The following is a 20,641-nucleotide window of genomic DNA, read 5'->3' on the forward strand; positions in this document are numbered from 1 at the left end:
AAAACGATTGAGTCATTAAATGGATAAAGTGGACGTCATGTCAGAGTTCCTCTCACTCCGGAGTGAGTTTAAGTCTGGAGAGGAGTCTGAACTCAACCGGAAGCATGCTCTCATGATTGATTGCCCATTGTTCGTCATATTGTTCTTTTCAAGGTTGATAGAAACTTTAACCTCATTTTATAAAAAAAGAATAAAGAAGGAAAGCTTGAAATTTTTCAGGCCTTGAATTTCCACAATGCGGCATTGAATTATGCAGCAATCAGTCAATTATTCATCTCCGTGGCTGCGTCACCGCCATGCTTTAAAAAAGCATGCAGAACGGGGAGTGGGCCCTGCATGCTGTGTCAACACATTTCACTCGGAATTGCTTACTGGAGAAATTTGTCCCTCAATGTCGATTCCGTACTCTCTGAAGCGTTTTAAGGGCCGTACCTGTTAACAGTTGTTCTGAAATGATCCCTGTGGATAACAACTGGGATTCGAGAGTGTAAAAAACAAATAATGTCACTGGAGAACGGTCAGGACAGATTATAATTAAAAACAGAAAAACGTAGGACCTGACAATGTCACATTTACAAAACAGTTATTTGACAAATATGTTAAGAGAACAGTCTTATTAATTCATCACAACTCCCTCATAGCTTATATAAAGCAATTATTATTATGCATGACCCTACAGCATGAACGCTTTAAGGACTGTAGGTCATTCTATGGTGATGTATTGTGAATTACTGTCACACACTTAGAAGTACACATGAAATTTACAGTGAGCTCGGTCACACCCTCATTTGCATAGTTTACATAGCATTAGCCTACACCTACAAAAAACACACACAAGCATGCAAGTCAAACACACACACTCATCCACTCAGTGAAAAGGAAAGATATTCTCACCACATTTTTTTAAGCAAATAACAATATGCTTGTTTATTTTTCTACAGTACACCTGCAGTGTTTTTTTTATTAATAGGCCGTACATCCATAGAAATGAGTTATAAGACTTATGAGAGCTGCCCCCCCAACACATGTTCTATTTGTATCACATCATCTTGATCGGTTACATCTGTCCGTCTTCTGTATCGAGCTGCATCTGGAAATGTTTAATCAGAGTGCGACTTCTTCTTCCAGGAAATACTCTGCGTTGTAGGCAGGAAGTGCGTCCGGGGGCAACACAGTCAACTCACATAGTTTATCATCAACATGTTAACTTTATTTGAATTTTGAAGTACAATGAAGAGATGATTCGAGAAGCTATATATAAGTTATCAGTGACAACAGACCTATAGACACTCCATTGAGAACGAAAAGGAACAACACATAGTGAACATGGGACACTCCTCCTCCTCTGATTGTAACACATAAGGTCGAACTGTTCTGCAGTTAAAGGACTGACATCAGCTTATGTCTAGGGAATATACACAGGAGGTTTCAGCACCGAAAGTCAAAAGTCTTTAGGGGAAAGTAACGCAGAGATTATAACTTAGCATGTTCTTTTTTTCTCTCTCATATCATCAGGATATCATGAAATACTCTAAGAAAGAAAAGTGTCTTTGTGTACGTTCAACAGAGATTTGAGCCATGTAGTCAAACGGTCTCCAAAAGTTCTGTCAAGACTCATTGTTTCTTGAGCTGACACGGGAACATGATAAGTCTGGATCAATTTTTTTTTTTTTTTTTTAAAAAGCTTTGAGAGGTGCTGATTTCATGTGTGTCTCATGACAAAAAACAATGTACAGTAAATTCCAAGAAATATGACCTCTGTTACAAAGATTACAGTACTATTGACAGCAAAAGTCTTCCTCTTTGAAAGTGAAACGTTTGATAATTATGTTTTCAAAAATCGTTCCGGGCTCGAGTGAGTCAACCCTAGTGTTTGTTCAGCACAATATAGGATTTATTAAATATCATAATTCCAGGACAAACATTGACATGCCTGCATGCTTTCTCACCAAAATGGCAGCTATAGGAAAGAATGATGGCTCAGAAATAGAAGAAAACAAAACTGTAGGTTTATATAAATGGTTGGTATTGTTTTGCCTAATAGCTCTACTGCATACACAATACCTCTTAAACGTTATATACACATACCTCGTCATTCCACTGGGGTCGACGGAGGGAGTTTTCCTATCATTATCATCAGATCTCGTATGTACAACGATGGTAAAAAGGAAACTTGATTGTATTGTCATCTAATTTAGAAAACATGAAAATCAAACATCAGTCTTCTCTTTTGATGAACACATGGATAGATTCACATTTTTTTTTTTTTGCTCTCTCTCACAAGGTTCATCTGCACGCATTGCTTCTCAAAAATTCAATTTGAAGATACAAAAAACAAAACTTCAGTCAAATTTCTCGCTGGCTGAGATACAGTATAAAAATCTTCAGTGCTGTGAATTAACGGGGTTATTACCAACGATGTACCACAGGTACATTTTTTTTCTTTTTTTTTACTGTGCTCAATGTGTTTTCCCATCCTGCTACTTCATAACCTGCTCTAGCAAACTATCTCACGTTGGCCTCTGTGAGAGGAAAAGACTTCTTACTCTACATTCAGACCGAGCTCCTCCAGCGTTTGGGTTGACACACAGCGATTCCATTGAACTCCTACAAGCAGCTTGACTTCTTCCCTCCACTAAATCAGCCTGAACAAGGGCTCTTGAGACTCTTCATGGGTTTTCTTTTTTTTCCTCTTTTTTTCTGAATGTTTTATTTCCTCCAGCTCCTGGCGGCCTTATCAGTACATCACGGTGGTTTTCAGGAACAGTCTTCCATCTGTAACAGAGGACACACAGGAGCCAAGGATTAGCCAACAGCTAACATATCCTGCTGACGCAAAATGTGCTATTCGGGATGTGAGTGTTTGAGACTGAGACGCTAACTTCAAAAAATGTCGCCCTCTGGTCTTTCACTTTCAGCGGCGTTACCACGGATTCAGAAACCGATTTCAGCGCAAGATTAAGTCAGCAGCCGTGACCGGTACGATTAAATGTCGTGTACAGTCCTTTAATTCAGAGAAATTATAATGCGTGATGGTGTAGAGGAGTAAAGAAAATAGTTGTGCCTTTGTATTTAAGATACACAGTGCATCAGTCAGGACGTGCAAATGTAACTACACTGTTGCATGTATATTTTATAAGAGCCCCCGTAGAAGCTGCTATGATAACCACACTGCAGGCGTCACAAGCTGTACGCCACACGTGTTTGAGACATCTCCACTGATGCGCTTGTTTGAACACAATACTGCACTCGTGATGTAAAGCGCTCTCTTAAGTGACACTTCCTGCAAGGAAATAAGTGTTTATTGGAGACGGCAGACATTCCCCTCCGCTGTGTTATCTCCAGACACCTCCAACCTAACGAGCTTTGTCCATTTTCCAACGTCTCTTGTCTCGAGCGTTCGCCCGAGCGAGCAGAGCTGCTCCGACGCTGAGCTGGAGAAAAGGCATCTGTTAGGCGCAGCTCAGGAGCACGTTTTGACGTTTATTACCTGCACATTTTCCTCTGCCGGTGGGGTGGGGTGGGGGGGAGAGAGAGAGAGAAACGCTGTGGCAATGCCTTTGAGGAACACACCTCTCTGTAGCGGCGTGCTTAAATAATTCAATGGTAAAAAAGACAACCGCACACAAAGACATTTGGTGGCGCCAGTTGTTGGACATGACGCGAGCCGAGCAGGACATAAGAGACGACGCTTGACCCTTATTTTGCAGAGACACAGAGAACACACCTGGTCTACAGGTTTAAAGTGCTTCACTTCTGCTGGCGCTCAAAGCATCGTGTTATTTTCTATTATTAAAAATAACCTTTTTTCTTCTTTTTAATCCACCACTTGTGCTTCATTTAAAATCTATACATTTTATCAATTTAGTCCGCTCCTTATTAGTCTGTGTTTTATGTATTGTGGTGCATGGAGTGGAGACAACAAAGGCTTGTTGTGTGTGTGTGTGTGTGTACAGTATGTGTGTTAGAGAGGAGGGGGGGGGCTGCACAAACACACAGGCTAATTACCCAGCACTGCCGTAGGTCTCAGAGGCATTGCACTATGGCTGCCTCTATTCAAGCAACAACCAGCGAGTCCTGTGTAAAAGTCATTACAGCATGAATGCAGCGCCATGAGGAACAGACAGGGCGACGAGTGTGGGCCCGGGACACACAACTCACACACACACACACACACACACACACACACACACACACACACACACACACACACACACACACACACACACACACACACACACACACACACACACACCTCTCACAAAAAGAGCAGACGACACACCACGCTCTCGCCTCGGTAGTCTCTCTACCTGCCTTCTCTGGCTTCACAGCTGGGGCGTTTTTTTTCGTCGGGGCGTTAATGGGAACGAAAGGCGATTAGATCACCTGACAGATGACGTCATTCAACGCGTCGTCGAGAGGGGGCGTTTTTGTTTTTTTTATTCTAACGGATGAAATCGTCACGAGAGACGGGCGAATCAGTGAGGAGGCTCTTCTCACTGATTCAAATCCTGTATTTCAAATCAAGGCGCCATTTTAGCGCAAATGTTGAAACATCCGCTTTACTCACGCGCGACTTGGGGAAAAAATCGTTGACGTCTTGACACGTTGTTTTATGAAACGCCCGTCTCATTAAAATATGTGAAAAACTTTAGCATTTCTATATTCAAATTGAGATGAAAAGTTCATTAAAGAGAATAAATATTTCATTAGATGCTAAATAAAACAAAGGGAATTTTTTGGCTTCTCTCAGCACAAAATTCCTTTGAAAGATTAATTAATACATGTAAATTATGCAAATTATGCCCATGCAAATATTTTATGAAGACAATTAAGGGATCCATTAATTACAGTCTTTTTTGCTTCAGTGACATTCATTCATTTAATTTTAATTTCACTTTAACTGTTTTGATGTTTAATCTTGCAACAAAGAACTTTATCTCTGCGCGCAGGGGTCGTGTAAACTTGCCGAACACGTCGAGTGGGGAGTGGCGAGGGGAACCGGAGGAGATACTGTTCGCGTGTGCGCCGTTGCCAGGCGGTTACTGGCGGTTACTGGCGAGGTACGAGGTCCCAGTAGCTCGCCTGCCTGTGAAAAGAGCCGCGTTTCCCTCTTGGACCCGATTCAAAACACTGTAAAAGCAATTAATAAACACAGACTGTGTTAATATCGCAGAATTAGAGAAGTGTGACAAAAGACAAATAGAAATAATTAGTTCTCTAAAATTATGCCCTCATTATTTTTTTTCTCTCCCCTCCCCTCACTCTCTCTCCTTCTCTTTCATTCTCCCTCCATTCCCCTCCCTGAGTCTGGAGTTGAGAATATACCCACACATTCCTCTCGGCTTCCATGCGAGTGATAGGCTTGTTTTTTTCTCCCCCTTTCAGCTTGTGTAATTTATCAACATCATTTTTTGCCATTCGAGGTTAATTATACAGAGAGGCTCGCGGAGTGGAGCGGAGGAGACATGGGTGGCAGACAAATGCTTCTCTAATTGAACAAAAAACACAAAATGCAGCCTGTTATTCAGGTTCCCTCTTCATCCCACTCTTCAAGGCGACGATCAGGAGTGATTGAGAGTCTGCAAAAAAAAATTAAATGATATGGCCGCATTGTACCGTTCATAACAGGGAGTGGATCCCAAAGAATGTGTTTCATTTCAAGCATTCTTATAAATTTAAGCAGGACAATGGCTGCTGTCACTAAGTGTGAAGCTTGAACACATTTCATTTGACACAATTACACTACAAAGAGGGCCAGCTCTTTATATGAGAGTAAAGAAATTATAGTGCTTAAATCATATAAATTTGGTATGAAATAGGGGGCTATAATTAACGCTGTATCTACAAGTTATCTTTTAAATGGTGACATATGGATTTCCTTTTTTTGGACATCAAACTGCGTCTGATCCCTGCAGTGACTGAATGACATTTAATTAAGGAGGAGTCACCATTTCACTTAGTACACTGCCTTTCTTTTTGCCCTTTCACAAAATATCAGTTCAAGTGGCCTAATCAAACATTAAAGAGTTAAAGGAGCCAAACTTGTTCGAGCACGCAGAGATGAATATTTTTCCACTTTTCACAGCAAATTACACAGAGCATTTTTTCTTCTTCAGATAAATCGGGGACCCCTCCCACTGATAAGGGCGGTTCTGAGCGGACGCTGCCGAGGCGTATTAAAAAAGGAGACGTCGGAGTGATAATGAGGACATTCAACCTCTGCAAGGTGTCTTGTATCTGGGTAAACACAGATAGCAGGCGGCCCGCGGAGGTTATCGCCGGAGCGCCCTTCCCCAAACACATACTGCACCCCCAAGGCTAACAAACAAACAAACCATTAAAAATGTACAAGGCTTATTCATAAAATGGATTGATTTGCCCCGTTTATTGCTATCAAAGGGGAGATTCCGCTCCTTTTTTTTGTGGTTTTATGACTCATTAATGCTTCCTGAGCTGTAAACAAAACACTTCTTTCGCTCTTTCTCCGCGACGTTCATGCTTAGCTGTTTCTCCGTTTCGTCTTTTATCTGTCTTCTAACAAACATCCGTTTCTGAAAAGCATCCCAGCCGCTAAAAGTCGAGCAAAAGAGCAATATTATTCCTACAGAAAAACCAATGATCTTGACCTAGTGCTGCGGCCCAGATGGTGAGCTGTATGCCTGAACAGCAGGCACAGTAACACTAATGTTCATAAACTGAAGCCATTGTGTGTGTGTGTGTGTGTGTGTGTGTGTGAGAGGTAGAGAGAGACGAAGAGAGAGAGAGGGGGGGAGCAGAGAGAAAGAGAGCAAGAGAGAGAGCCAGAGAAAGAGAGAGATTTATTGTCTCATCTGAGCCCCTGTACCTTGTATTGTCCTTTCAGCATCTGTTCTTCCACTGCTGCGGTCACTCTCCATCTCAGGGGTCAGAGAGTCTGAGAGAAGAGAGGGATCACCGCCGTTAAACATCCTCCCGACACCCACCTATCACAGCGCCGGGCTCACAGCATCGCTCATTGAAAAGCAACGCCGGAGCTTTTTTTTGTTAGCTGTATCTGTAGTGTGCGTGTTATTAGACGGACTGTGTTTAGTTTTATAAGTGGGTGAAAAATAAATAAAAAACATACTCAAATCCTTGACTCAACACTTTGGAATAAGTATCCATTAAAAGTGTGACTGCGGATTCAAACGTTTGCTGAAATAAAAGCGCAGAAGAGTTGGAGGTAAAATCTACTAAAGTGTCAAAGGTGGAATTGTCCTCGTATTAAATATTCATTGTCATATTTTTGATTTTGTATCTGGTTTTATAACCCCGTCCTGTGTACTGCTGGTGGCCAGTAGACGACTGATTTGATGCATTAAAAAAGATTTGAGGTATTATCATGAAATTGTCTGACACGCTGACAGTAAATCATATTTCATGAGCTCAGCGTGTTTTGTATGCAAAACCTAAACTCTGCTAACGGACCAGCTAAAAGTAATGAACGATGCGGTGCATGAAGTGCTTAAATATGTGTGTGGTTAGTTACTTTACACCTCTACCAAGGATTCCAACATCCTCTAAGTTAGCATCACAACATTTAGCACTGATTCATCTGCAACTTTTTCAATAATCAACCAATGACTTCAGCCTTTTTTACCAAGCAAACATTCCAGTCCTTCTATATCATTGTAAATTAAACATCTTTAAGTTTTGGACTGCTGGTTGGACAAAACGAGACGTGTGAAAAAGGAAAGGAAAGCAAACACTATTCACATCTTGGGGAAAACAGCATTTATCTCTTATGATAAGATAGTGGTACTTATCTTATTAACATTGCTATAAAATAAACTATTAATCTCTTGACAAAATCACGTTTCGAACAGACACATTTGCCCCCCCTCCCGTTTGTCCCACTAGAAACCCCACCAGATGTGTGAGAAGTGAAATGTATAGCAAGAGTGTCTCACTGCGGAGCGTCTGACCGTTGAGGGAGCGCATGCTGTCGGAGGGCGAGGGCTGCTTCAGAGTCTGCTCCACCTGCTCTCTCCTCTTGGACTCGTACTCCAGGGCCTCTTGGAGTTTCCTCTTGGCCTTCTTCTCCTTCTTCAGACGCTTCTGAACGATTGCTGTGGCGGGGAAAGAATGGGATTATTGCGGCTGTTGCGTTCTAGCTGGCGAAAAAAAGATATGATAATAAGCTAATTTGGTAAAATCTAGCGCACTATAATAGAAACGGGGAAATCAATTAAACCTAAATATTTCATAATATATAAAGATCCTCTTTAATGAAAGACAACACTGACTGCGGCTTTACAAACCGCTGGAGGGAATCGAGCAAATTGAAACATTTATTGGGATATTTTTCATGAATTTCTCTCATTAAACATAAACGACACAGTTAGCATATGAAGCCTATGCATTTAACATGAGACCGAGAGTGAATTTCTCTAACTTAATGTGTATTACCAATTATGTCAACTGACTGAGAGCACTAAGCAGATCGCTGTGTGTGTGTGTGTGTGTGTGTGTGTGTGTGTGTGTGTGTGTGTGTGTGTGTGTGTGTGTGTGTGTGTGTGTGTGTGTGTGTGTGTGTTTAACCGGAGAAACGCAGCCGCGCATGTCGCCGTCGCAGTTAAGGAGACATTAAACATACATGCGTAGCTGTGTATGTACATCCAGGAGCTAACGCATCTACAGGAGCGCAGGCCTGCTTCAGTCTGGATTGCTGCGAAAAACACACACATTTATGCATGCCCACACACACACAGGCACACACACGCTAGTTCGACAGGGGAGGATCCAGTACCTCTGTTCTTCTGCTCCATGGCGAGCTGCTTCTCCATAGTCTCCCTGAGCTCCCTCTCTCTAAACAGCTCCATCTTCAGCTCCGTCTTCTCCAGCTGCACCTGCTTCTCCTGAGCGCGTGCGTTGTCGATAGCCACTTTGAGCAGGCCCTGCACACACACACACACACATATATATATATGAACACACAGAGATGTAAAGAGTGATGTCGGCTATTAAAGAGGATGAGGTGACAGCAAACCACACTGGAAGTGTGTAACGTCGGTTCTTTGAGTCGCCAACAGTGTTGAAGCAGGACACCAGGGCCCAAAACTGACTGCTGCTGGTTCTTTATATCCGGGAAGATGTCTTAATCACACAAGATCTAGTACCAGAGTTCTTGTAATAATTATTCGTATTTCAAATAACAAAAGGTGAATAGAACGTGCTGGGACTGCCTAACCCCTTTTGTCTCAAAGCGTTGACATGAGAGTGTGGATAGAACCGAACCTGAGAGACGATGTCTTAAGAATAGTTTTTACTCGCCCTAGTGAAGCCGTCTCGAGACCTGTGCACGCCAGAAAATGACTTTATTGGCGCTTGGTCGTGCAACTCTTTCTTAACTTGCTGCGTGCGAATAGTTCACTGATAAAATAACTATTTACATATCTTGGATTATACAAAGAAGGACGATTCGCTTTTAAATGTTTTAGAAACAGGAGGTCTTAAAAATCTAAATATGAGTAAATATTTTGCAGGCAAATCCAATTGTTTCCAGGATATTCAACAGTTGTTTATTTATAATGCGTATAACACTTAACTTGTTTCTTAACATGGATTGTAAAAAGGCGATAAACTAGTCCATGAATATGAGATATGAGTTTACAGATCATTACAATCCCTCCTCGGGATTGTGGAGGTTGGTTCAGCTTTTTGCCCGTTATACCTCCAGTCTATGGACATATCTACGGGTTACACTCATTGTCTTTATGATTTTTCACCGTTCATTTTGTCTGTACGCCCTCTGGCGTTGCGGAGGCTCTCGCTACAGCGCCGGTCGGAGGAGAAAACCTTGGAGAGAAGGAGGAAACGCCGCCGCACTAAAGGTTGTGATGGAGCTCACCTCCTGGTCAAAGCTACAGTCTGCTAAGTAGAGGCTAAGAGCTTTACCGGCAAGGGTCAGCATCTTTACTCTTCACACGGACTCTTTATGTTTCTTTCTGTGCTTCTCCTCCCTTTTAACCACACAAGCTGACAGCTGTTACTGGATTAGAACCGATATACAGAACTAAGTCTCCGTGGCATATTTTCAAGCTCCTCACACGGCACAGCGTGAATGAATAATATGAATGACAAGTATCCTATCATGTATCAATTACATTACCGCCTTTCCAAATACACTCCTGACAGTCCTGGAGGGGAATCACACTGGGTTCTCTTAGCAGAAGCTGTACAGTATGCCGCCGCCATTTTCCTCACAATTGCTCCCTGTCCACACGCAATTATATCAAATGCACTGGGCTATATCTTACTAATTGTTGATTCTTCTGACCCCAATTTATTCTAGGTTGCTTTATCTTAATTTTCTGCTTGGTTTCATTTTGTTGATTTGTATATAAATATCCAGCGCGGATCATTATCAAAGATGACTTGGCGGAGTGTTGGGAGCTCGTGACGGTTTTACTCGTGGCTTTCTAATTACCACGCAGAGCCAAAGGAGAGGCAGGACTCTTGATGCCAACGGTACAAGTGCAATGAGAAGGGCAGCAGTGTGCACACATCATTACACTCAAACAGAAGGCAAATACATTCATCTTTCTGACTGGGGGGTGGGGGGTTCGAGCTAATTATCAGGGACAACAGTGGTATAACACTTTGTAATAAACTAGTTATTGGACCTTGAGTTAAGATATCAAAGGAGAGGAACAGTTAATGTTAGGAAATGATTGTGGTGATAGTTAGGTTAATGGCAAGTTTGCCATTATGGTTGAAGAAAAGCAATGTTCTCTGTTAGAAGGAGACGGGACAACTCATATATGTCTCATTATGCAACCAAAGTTGCACTACTTCCTGCAGATTGTAAACATCTTTTAAGCTGTTTGAACGAAAATCCAAAGCCGTCATTTCTTTCTGGAGAAGACAGTCTCGAGTTTAAGTAATAGCGGCAATATATGTTACTACTTGTAGAATCTAATGTTCCACTTTGGCGCCCCCAGGTGGCAGTTAAAGCAAAGACACTGTGACAGACACATCGAGTCCTTGTTATTTAGCAAAAAATTTGTCCAAACCACATGAACATATTGCACATAGCAGCTTGAAACAATCAATGTTTAGGATTTTTCTACGCTTCCTTGAGGCAGCCCAAAGGTAGGCCTGGCTTAATCAGGTTAAAGGTACAGTGCAGAGATCTTTTGCTGCGTAAACCATCAGAAGATGCTGAACTTTCTGCTCCTAAAGTTGCATCAACATGTGTTAACTGGCCTACTTTACCTGTATGTTGGTGAGGAGAGTCTCTATTGACGACAAGCCATCTGGGAAGAGAAATGGTGAGGGGAAGCCGGGAGGCAGAGCCTGTCCAGCCAATGACAACCTCTCGTAGCTATCTCTTGCTGTTGGGGTGCACATTGAGTTGTCCTCTGCAAAGAAACACAATTACATTGGAAATTGATTGATCATTCATAGAATACTGTTCATGAAACCTAAAAAAACAACTAAGTGGTAGAATATGCGATTAGTTTTTGGCGATGCTGACACATATTGACCCTGACTTGAATTGAGCCAGTAGGGGTGACTGGCCAGATTATTGATCTCCAGCAGCCAATCCCAGCTTTCCCCTCCTCTCAGAAAAATAAAGTGGACTGACTGGGCCCTCAGAGACTCCTTTGTATTGCTTCTTCTCAAGAGTGGGGTTAAACAATCTACCGGGACATAAATCCAGCTTCCCCCATTTAAGAGATGTCATGCAGACTCCGAAATCAGAAGCAGGCCCGCGCTTCGAACCCCAGAGGGCTCCGGGCTTCCTTTTGTGTATGCACGCACGGGTGCCTGTCAAACCTAAGATGACATCATCCTCCATTCATCACCGGCGGAGAGGGGTAGGGCCCTGCCATCTGCCGTCCAGCCTCTCTCCACCAGTCCTCAGAGGAGGAGAGAGGAGCCGAGCAGGGAGGGAGAGGAGGCGGGAGGCGAATCGGCAGACACAGATACAGCCTGGTCAAACTAAAACAGTATGTCTGACACATGTTTTTTTTTTGTCCAGTGAGCTTTTATTAAGCCAACAATTTTTGTAAGTGCTACCATCTTGCAGAGAGCTGGTTTATTTAACACATCCAGTCTAAAAAAAAAGAAAAGGTCTCAGCAGGAAGTCTGCGCCATCAGCTGTTTAATTGTTAATTTGATGAAAAGGGTAGGGGGGGACAAAGTTTTATTTGTAATGTGGAACCCTGGCTGCCTCGTGCACAGCACCTCTCTGCTCTCATCCAGTATTCATATCTGTTTGTGTGGCAGGCGGAATCTGCTGTACAAACAGCGGAGTGGAGCCGAAACAGCCCCTGCCTCTCCCTCCCATCAATATTCACCAACGCTCGCCAAGTGCTGGGAACAGCTGGTCTTACATTAATTAGTTTAAAGTATTTATTTCACCCATCCTCAGAGCAGATTGAGCAAAAACATTGGAGATTATTTCGAGCATCTGCAAATGCCCTGGAAACATCTCCGCGCCAAAAGTCGAGTGTTAAGATTCACAGTTTAGGTTTGTAATTTGAAGAACGATTTTTTTTTTCTCTCCGAAAGGGGAAGACGGTGAAATATGCACCGCTGGTCCGTGGAGAGAGTAAACAACCTTTCTCCTTTTTATTTCTTCAGATGGAGTTCACTGCTGTTGATTAATTAGAATGGATGGTTGCCTAATGGATTAAAATTTGTTTATAATTTGACTTCATAAAAATAATGAATCGCCTACTTTTAAGAAGCCACTCCTGTGCTAATTTGTTTTTGTTTGGCGCAGGCCCGCCTGCGTTTGGAGGTGGGCGTCTGGGTGGAAACGTATCGCACACTCTCCTTTACACAGTGGCACGACATGAAAGTCCCATTTTATCTCAATGAAATAGCTAATCAAAGATCAACAGCATTACAGTTGGCTCCAGCTCAGGTTGATATAGATGTATTGCGTGCATTATATGCATGCATCACCCACCTCCAATAAAATCACCATAACAACTAGAGACGTTAGTAGACCTCGGGGAAAGGTCTGCTGTTGTAGCTTTGTAATTGATTTGTACTGTAGGCACTTTGTCCCTTATTTAGTGTTGGCATTAATCATAAATCATTGCTTTAACAAACTCAGGCTTCCCACTCAGCAGGCCTCCCCTCCAACACAATGTCGGATCACACAGAATATTTGATGGCTTTGTTGCGGGGGAAACAACCTGTCATGCTCTGAAAAAAAAAAAGAGCAAACAGCGTGTTTTGTTCGACAGACTCCGACTACAGTACAGCACCCACTTGTCAGATAACATTTCCACCAGGAGCTATGCATAAACACAGGCGTTTAAAAAAAAAAGAAAAAAGGAAATGGGAAGCTAATAAGTGACTAATTTAATCAATATAATCAAAACGGGCTTAATGAAACTCAGATGTAAATTCCAGCGGAACACGATCTAGATCTGTGGTTTCTGAACCCCCCCCCCCCCATCCTTCTTATTTTCTTTTTTTCCTCTGTGCCTGGCTGCGAATGCTGGCATGTGTTTGCATGTTTATTTCTCACCATTGCTCCGGAATCATTGACTTCAACTTAATTACAGCGACAGGCGTTGGAGTGATGGGGGCCGGGCGGAATGGAGTGCTCTGTTTCCAGGTGATATTTCTCCACTAGCAAGGCTGCCAACAGCAGCTGTGACAGCCTCTTGTGCTCAACCGTACGGTAAAGGTACAGTTACAGCCCCCCCCCCACCCCCCCACCCCACCGACTATGAAATACTGCGTGGAAAAACACTCGCAGGTCACCCCTGTCACAAATAACATTTCATGCACAACTGTTTCGGCGGATAATAGGAGCCACAAATAAAAATGGGACGCTGTAAATACAATGCATTCTGAATGAAATGCCATAATTTAAAACAACGCCCCACCTCCCTCCTCTCTCCCTCCCTCCGTCCTCCTCCTCCACCCTGCTCTGAATAGCTGCAGAGGGAGTCCTTGACAGTGTGCTAGCAATGATGAATCACCTATCCAGTTAATTTTCTCACTCCTCATGTGTTGTGCTGCTAAAACAGGGGCCCAGGAATTGACTTGACAAACTATGAATGTAAAAAAATATCACTTGGAGGGATCTGGGCTTATCTCCAATTTACATGTTATTAGATTTGTGTTTGCAGGCAGGGCACTTGGACCGAGCAAAGCTGAGGCAAAAGAAAAAAAAGAAAAAGATGGGGCACATGATAACCGGAGATAAAACATGTCTAAAAACCCACTTGAAAGCCTTTGAAATATTTGATAGGAGAGTCGCGGGGAGCAGAGAGAGCGAGAAGCAGAAGGAAACTGGCCTGATTTAAAATGTGACAGACACACACACTGCAATCTGTGGTAAATCTAGAAGAAACCTTGGGAAATTTAGCTGCAATCTCTGGATAAATAGCTGTAATTGACCTTGGGAGTTGAAAATGTGCCATATGTTTCTGGTTCCTGTGTTTGAAACTGGGTCCCTCAGGACATTTCAGCTGAGTCCTCACACGGAAGGCAGCGGGAGGAGAGGAAGGTACGGAAAGACACACAAAGAGAGAGAGGAGGAGGAGGAGGAGGAGGAGAGAGGGACACAGGGAAAAGGAGGAGATAGATGGTTGGAGACAGAAGATGGATGGATGGATGGATAGGTGAGGCTGAGGAAGAGGAGGCTGGAATAGAATGGGTGTGCAGAGAATGAGAGACTGACAGAGAGGAAGAGAGATAGGCGGGAGAGAGAGAAACAGAGAGAGAGAGGGAGAGAGAGAGAGAGTGAGAGAGGGAGAGCAGAGGTACATTTGGCCGGCCAGTCAGTGTGATATATTGACAGGTGAAGCCTTTGTCCTTGCAAACCGGTGTTCCTCCCAGCAGGAGGAACTGAATGCTAAACCTGGAGGTTGTCAGGAGAGCCAACACAAAGCAAGGCGCTGCTTCTCACTGCACAATTACATTTGATTTGACCTGCCACGGGGCTGCCGAGGAACCGGCCTCCTTCAAATGGAGTAGTTATGACCTCTCGGATGGCCATTAGCTAGCTGGCGCAGCATTATATTCCGCCTGCACTTAACGCGCTGGATTTGGAAATTTCTTGTCAAGGGAAATATCTTGTTTTCTAGAACACATGCAGGGATGGGCTAAACAAGTAGCCACTTTAAAAAAACATGAGCGCAGTTTATCTTGCGAGTGATGTCTGCATTGTGAAGGGGGTGTTCAGGCAAAATACATTCAGCTTTAACTGCGTGATAGTTTGAAGCAAGAGCTCTTACAGTATGTCATAAGCTTATTTGAATAGATGTAGATATTGTTTTAATGTCTATTATTGTCTTTTAAATTGTAAGCAGATAACCAAATGTGATCCAAAATTAAATTAAATATTTCATAATTGAACTACGACATGCACTTCTCTTAAAGGGACAGTTAACCCCAAATTCAAAAAATACATATTGTTCCCCTTACCTGTAGTGCTATTCATCAATCTAGCTTTGGTGTGAGTTGCCAAGTGTTGGAGACATCGTAGATAAGACATGTCCGTCTTATCTCAAATATAATGGGACTGTGTGGCTCTTGGCCTGTGGTGTTCAAAGCGCTCAACAGCAATGTCTCTTTCCAAAAATCCTGACCTGGTTACCCACGATGATCCATACAGCTTGTAGTGAGCAGTATCAATAAAGACAATTATTCTACACCCCTCAACTGTATCACCGTGCAGAAGGACAAAAGACTTGCAATGGTAACAGCGGGAGATATAAACATTAATGGCGTCCTCCTTGGCTGAGTTGCAACGTTAGCTTGCTCAGGGTCGGAGTACAGATGAACCACGCTTCATTCTGCAGTATGTTCAAATGTTTTTCTTTGGAGCTTTTTAGCACCACAAGCCTAGTACAGTGTAGTCTGACTATTTTGGAGAGAATGCAGACATCTCTACAGACTATATCTCCAACATTAGACCACTCACACCAAACAATCTAGACCGATAAATAGCACTATGGGTACGAAGAAAGACATGTTTCTTTGGATTTTGAAGTGTACTGTCCCTTTAAAGAACTTGCAGGACTGAGAGAACGTGTGCGATGAATCCATACAAGACAAATTCCCTTAGAATGACCATTACTTGCATATGCTGTGCATGTGTGTGTATGTACATGGTGAAAAAAGAGAAAGATGTATGCAAACAAAAACCCTCACAATGACACACACACACACACACACACACACACACACACACACACACACACACACACACACACACACACACACACACACACACACACACACACACACACACACACACACACACACACACTCATTACACACATTCACAGCACACACACTAATGTGCCCTCATCACATTTAAGCTAATTTCCTTTTCATCACGGAGAGAGGAAAATGAGTGTTTGCCCCATCCCTGCTGGGGGACAAAGTCAAGAGCCCTGGTCGGTTTGGGCTAGATTAACAGGTAACATTTGGCTCCCACTCTCTTATCACAGCGTGAAAATCAAACCGCGTGTTTTTCCTCCCCTCTATCGCCCTCTCCTTCTCCCCTCCCTTAATGTTCCCTTCACTTAGAGATGAAATCGCTTGCTGCACAAACCCATTTGGAGAGAGGAGAGAAGGTGAGCGGGATAATCAGGCTGGCCACTGGGCCGTGTTTCCTAAATGCTCTCCAAAACATTACTGTGCACAGGCATAAAATTAGCACCGGGACCTTAAAATGTTGACATTTAGCATGACTTTTTGGAGAGTGACACCCTCATATTTTCTTGTAGGATATCATTAAATCTCAACTGCCCTGTGGCTGTGCCTTTTCCCATTAATAACCAATTCGGTGTGTCACTTCTCCCTCTCGCTCCTTCCCTCTCTTGCCACCTTTTTAAAGTAATGAGTCCATTGCTTTGCCTTAATAAATTGAATCGTATTCTCAAGGCCACGTGAAGATAGAGCCACAGATGGACAGGCTGCTCGGAGGAAATAACCATAAATCCTTTACTGTCAGCGAGGCGGTTCCGGGGTGACAAAAGAAGACAATCGCAATGCTCAATTGGGATCACGGCGAGATTACAAAAGACACAGTTAAAGGTTGATTCTCTCTTTTAAAAGTTTCCTTTTACTGGTGTGGGATATCAAGAATATATTTCTTTTTTTTAAGTGCTTTCATTGCTGGGAAAACACCCGCTAATGATTAAATTCGAAAATCTAATCATGCATGGAGATCAGGATACTGACAGATGATTGTACCATGATATTCTACAGTGTACATGATGTGTAACGCAACCCACAGTGGAGAGAATTATCAACTGCACATTGTGCTTTCGGAGCATAGATCACACTATTACCGCACATACAATTAAAATCGATTGCATCATTTGTTTAACTGTTAGCTGAAAAAAGAGGGAGAGGAAAAAAACAGCAAGAAAGAGAGAGAGAGAGAGAGAGAGAGAGAGAAATGGAAACAGAGAGAGCAAGAGGCAAGGGAGCAGAATCCGTGTTGACTTCCATTCAGGAGGAAGATATCTTGTCTTTTTATGCGGCCCATGTCATATTTATTGCATAAAGGTCAGAGTGTTCATTTGTTCAAAGTCAGCGTTTTCCCTCTCTCCTCTCCTGCATGTAATAAATGCAGGGGGCTATGTCATTATCGGACCTCTGAGGATTACGGGCTTGGCTGACTGTGATGACTGCATAAAAGCATACAGGACTTTTGTTTCTGCCAGCGCGCACCTCCAAATGAGCTCTTAAAGAGAAACAGTAGTGGAGACGAAACGGCGTTTTGTAGTAGAGACGGCCGCGGTTAGACGGCTGGAAACAGAACGGGGCGAGGCCATTAAAGGTTAGGGATCAAATCCACGTCCTTAGTGTTTTTAGTTAAACCGGTGGAGGCTCAGGGTGGGGAGGACCAAAAATAAACTTGTGGCTCAGAGAAGAAAACGACAGCCAGACTTGAATAGATTTCTTTAATTCACCTATTGAGCCCAAACTGTCGAGAGGATAACACCCGGGGAAGGACATTATAGCGAGGCACTTTGAAGGTGTTTAGATTGTCTTTGCGTATTGACCTCCGTTGACCGGGTCCGTCTATTGACAGAAGAATCCCAGAGATTAAATTGGCCTTGACTATTGATCGGGTATTTTGCCTGAATCATTCCTGTTTCAGAAGGGAGGGATCATTTGTACTGTACACCCCACTAATCTCTCTGACCCACTAATCATCAAGCCATTTATCCCCCCCCCCCCACTCTTTGTTTAGTTCTTCTTTGTTTGGCATTTATTAATTCATTAGAGCAACTTCGCATGCAGCTTAACTTTAGACAGTGACTGGGGAGTCCTGTTTGCACCCGATAGCAACGTGCATTCCGGTAGAATACGCCGCCGAATGTGCGCCCCGACGTCGCAACACACACGCCAATTACATATTGATAATTAAGCATTCAAACAAACAAACAGAGAGGAAATCCCCCCGTAATCACCGGGTTTTAATGGAGCAAGCATTAGCTTGGTGTGGTTGGCCAGATAGCCTGCTGCTAGATCAGAGCTGGGAAGGGAGGGGAGGGAGGGGGGGGAGAGACAGGGAGACACATTGGTGTCATTGCCTGGCATTGCAATCCTACAGGGAGAGAGGCTACGCTGCTCCGTCGCCGCTGCACGGGCGTCTACGACGGCTGGCGCTAATCCAGACTGGATGTGCTGAGCTGCTTTTAAAGCTAGGGTGGGCGAAAACAGCCGTTGAGATTCCGTCGCGTGCTCTCTGGCCTCTCCCTGCCACGCTACCTGCTGTAGCTCCTCCCACCGAACGTCAGTTATGCGCGTTCATGTGAATTCAGTTACATTGATAGGAAGACGAAACACGCAGGGACGCACCAACGTCGTTGCCAAGGTGACCGGACAGTCCCACAGCCAATAAGAACGGAGAATCGGAGCCTCGCTCTGATTGGTCAAAGTGTACATGAGCGGTGGCAATTTTTGGGTGCGGCCCACAGAGGCAGGGGAGAGCAAAGTTATGAGCAGATATTCTCAGAGCACTTCACCTACATATAGCTGACTGGCTATTAGGACAGTTTTGCCAAATATTACAGTAAAGAAATTAATTAATTAATACCCACCCTAGCTTTAAATGATGACCGAAGAACAAAAAGAGGAACCGGGGGTGGGGGGGGAGTGTAAACTTTAACGGCAACGGCCTAGCTCAACGGAAAAAAAAGGATGCAAATCCATTAGTAGCCCTGGTTTCACAGTTATAAAAATACTTAAGGGGTTTTAATAGGAGCAACGTGTTAAACGTGCGGAAATCTGTTTTGATAACATTATTCATAACACTGGCTCAAGCACCGCGTGAATTAATAACACTTCATTTACAGAACGGAAAGAAAGCTGTCATGGTATTTCCAGTTAAAGAGATTAATTTTTAAACACCTAATTGACAGGCCGGGGTTAGGCGGGATAAGCAACACGCTGTAAGGCTGCAGCTGCAAAGTCAAGGTGACTGGAATACTCGGAGAGAGGCTTTCAAAAAAAAAAAGGAAGCAGAATAGAGAGCAGATGAGGGAGGGAGCGGGGAGAATTAGTCCTCGAGCACTTCTCCCTCCGCCCCCTATTCTTCCTCTCTTTATTAGGAATGATTTACTCTCTCAGTGAAAGGATATAAAAGCTCAAGTATAGCGGCGTAATTATCGCGGAGTGAAAATTTAAAGGTTTGACTCACAATGTCCTCAAGTCGGTGAGCAGAACTGCCAGGCGATAAGAGCGACTGTGTTTTTCCGGCGCGCGGAGCGCAATTGGTCGTGTTTTATGGGCTTTGCCGAGGAGGAGCACACAAACAGCACTCGGCTCTGCAAGTCTGTAAACATGATGGACTGTGGCGAACTGCTAGGGCCCGGTGTTTGCCTTGGCAGAGCTCGGCCCTGGCAGCATGTCGGCGGCGCCACTTAATTACTGTTTACATGTAAATATTAAAATTATACAAACAAACCCCACGGAAATGTCTCCAAAAGTACAGAAATACATATTCAGGGTCAACCTTATCTGTCTGCAACAGTTGCCCGCCGCTCAGGTGCGAATCGTTTTGAATCGCAAATTTTGTTTTTTTCCCCGCGCATTGTACATAATCTTCATAATTGTTTAACGCCGTTGTCCAAGGGCATCCGGGTAAATGTGTTCCTGTAATCTGCATAATAGCAGATGCTCGGATATGTAAAACGCACCTTGTGCTTTTCACGGAGAAGAAGAAGAAGAACAACAACAACAACAAAAAGAAGGTTATTGTTCAAAATAGTTTTTATCAGGAGTAAAGGCCGTGATCATTAATGTCTCCAGTGGAGACCGTGAGAGATGATTGCTTTGATTGCAGACCTGCATCTCCTGACGGTCCACACATACATAGTGGAGCACCGGTGCCTACTGTGCATCTCTGGTATGGCTGAGTAAAGCACTTGTTCATTTGCAGCGAAGGGTAACATGAAACAGGCCTCAGCCTCCTGATGGACAGGGAGATTTCACCTTCGCCAGTGAATGATAATGCATTATTAAATTTGCCTCTCTGCTCACTAGATACACTTAGCTGACCACAGCATATTTATCTCCCCATCCGAGGCTCGCGTCTTGGCAGGAGAGAGCATTCTGTCACTTTTGAGGCATTTCAAAGATTAAAAAGAACCTCTCTCTTTTCAACGTCCCTAAAAGC

At 43.5% G+C, this 20,641-nt stretch overlaps 1 protein-coding gene across 7 annotated transcripts in view; it reads right to left on the bottom strand.

The window, feature by feature from the left end:
* Positions 1-952: 952 nt before the first annotated feature.
* The window catches only part of dachd (dachshund d), a 95,837-nt gene continuing 76,148 nt past the window's right edge, over positions 953-20,641 (bottom strand). For 4 of the 7 annotated variants that reach the window (XM_054615145.1, XM_054615144.1, XM_054615142.1 and 1 more), the window contains exons 7-11: positions 11,239-11,384; positions 8,771-8,918; positions 7,932-8,090; positions 6,848-6,916; positions 953-2,775 (exon numbers count right to left, since the gene is read on the bottom strand). In XM_054615145.1, the coding sequence (XP_054471120.1) occupies positions 2,738-2,775; positions 6,848-6,916; positions 7,932-8,090; positions 8,771-8,918; positions 11,239-11,384 (560 nt within the window). In that variant the 3' untranslated portion in view covers positions 953-2,737. The remainder of the gene's footprint in view (positions 2,776-6,847; positions 6,917-7,931; positions 8,091-8,770; positions 8,919-11,238; positions 11,385-20,641) is intronic. The other 3 variants (XM_054615146.1, XM_054615143.1, XM_054615141.1) reach the window with 1 other exon arrangement.

This window comes from Anoplopoma fimbria, chromosome 16 (assembly GCF_027596085.1).
Source record: "Anoplopoma fimbria isolate UVic2021 breed Golden Eagle Sablefish chromosome 16, Afim_UVic_2022, whole genome shotgun sequence".
In the NCBI taxonomy this organism is placed as follows: domain Eukaryota; kingdom Metazoa; phylum Chordata; class Actinopteri; order Perciformes; family Anoplopomatidae; genus Anoplopoma; species Anoplopoma fimbria.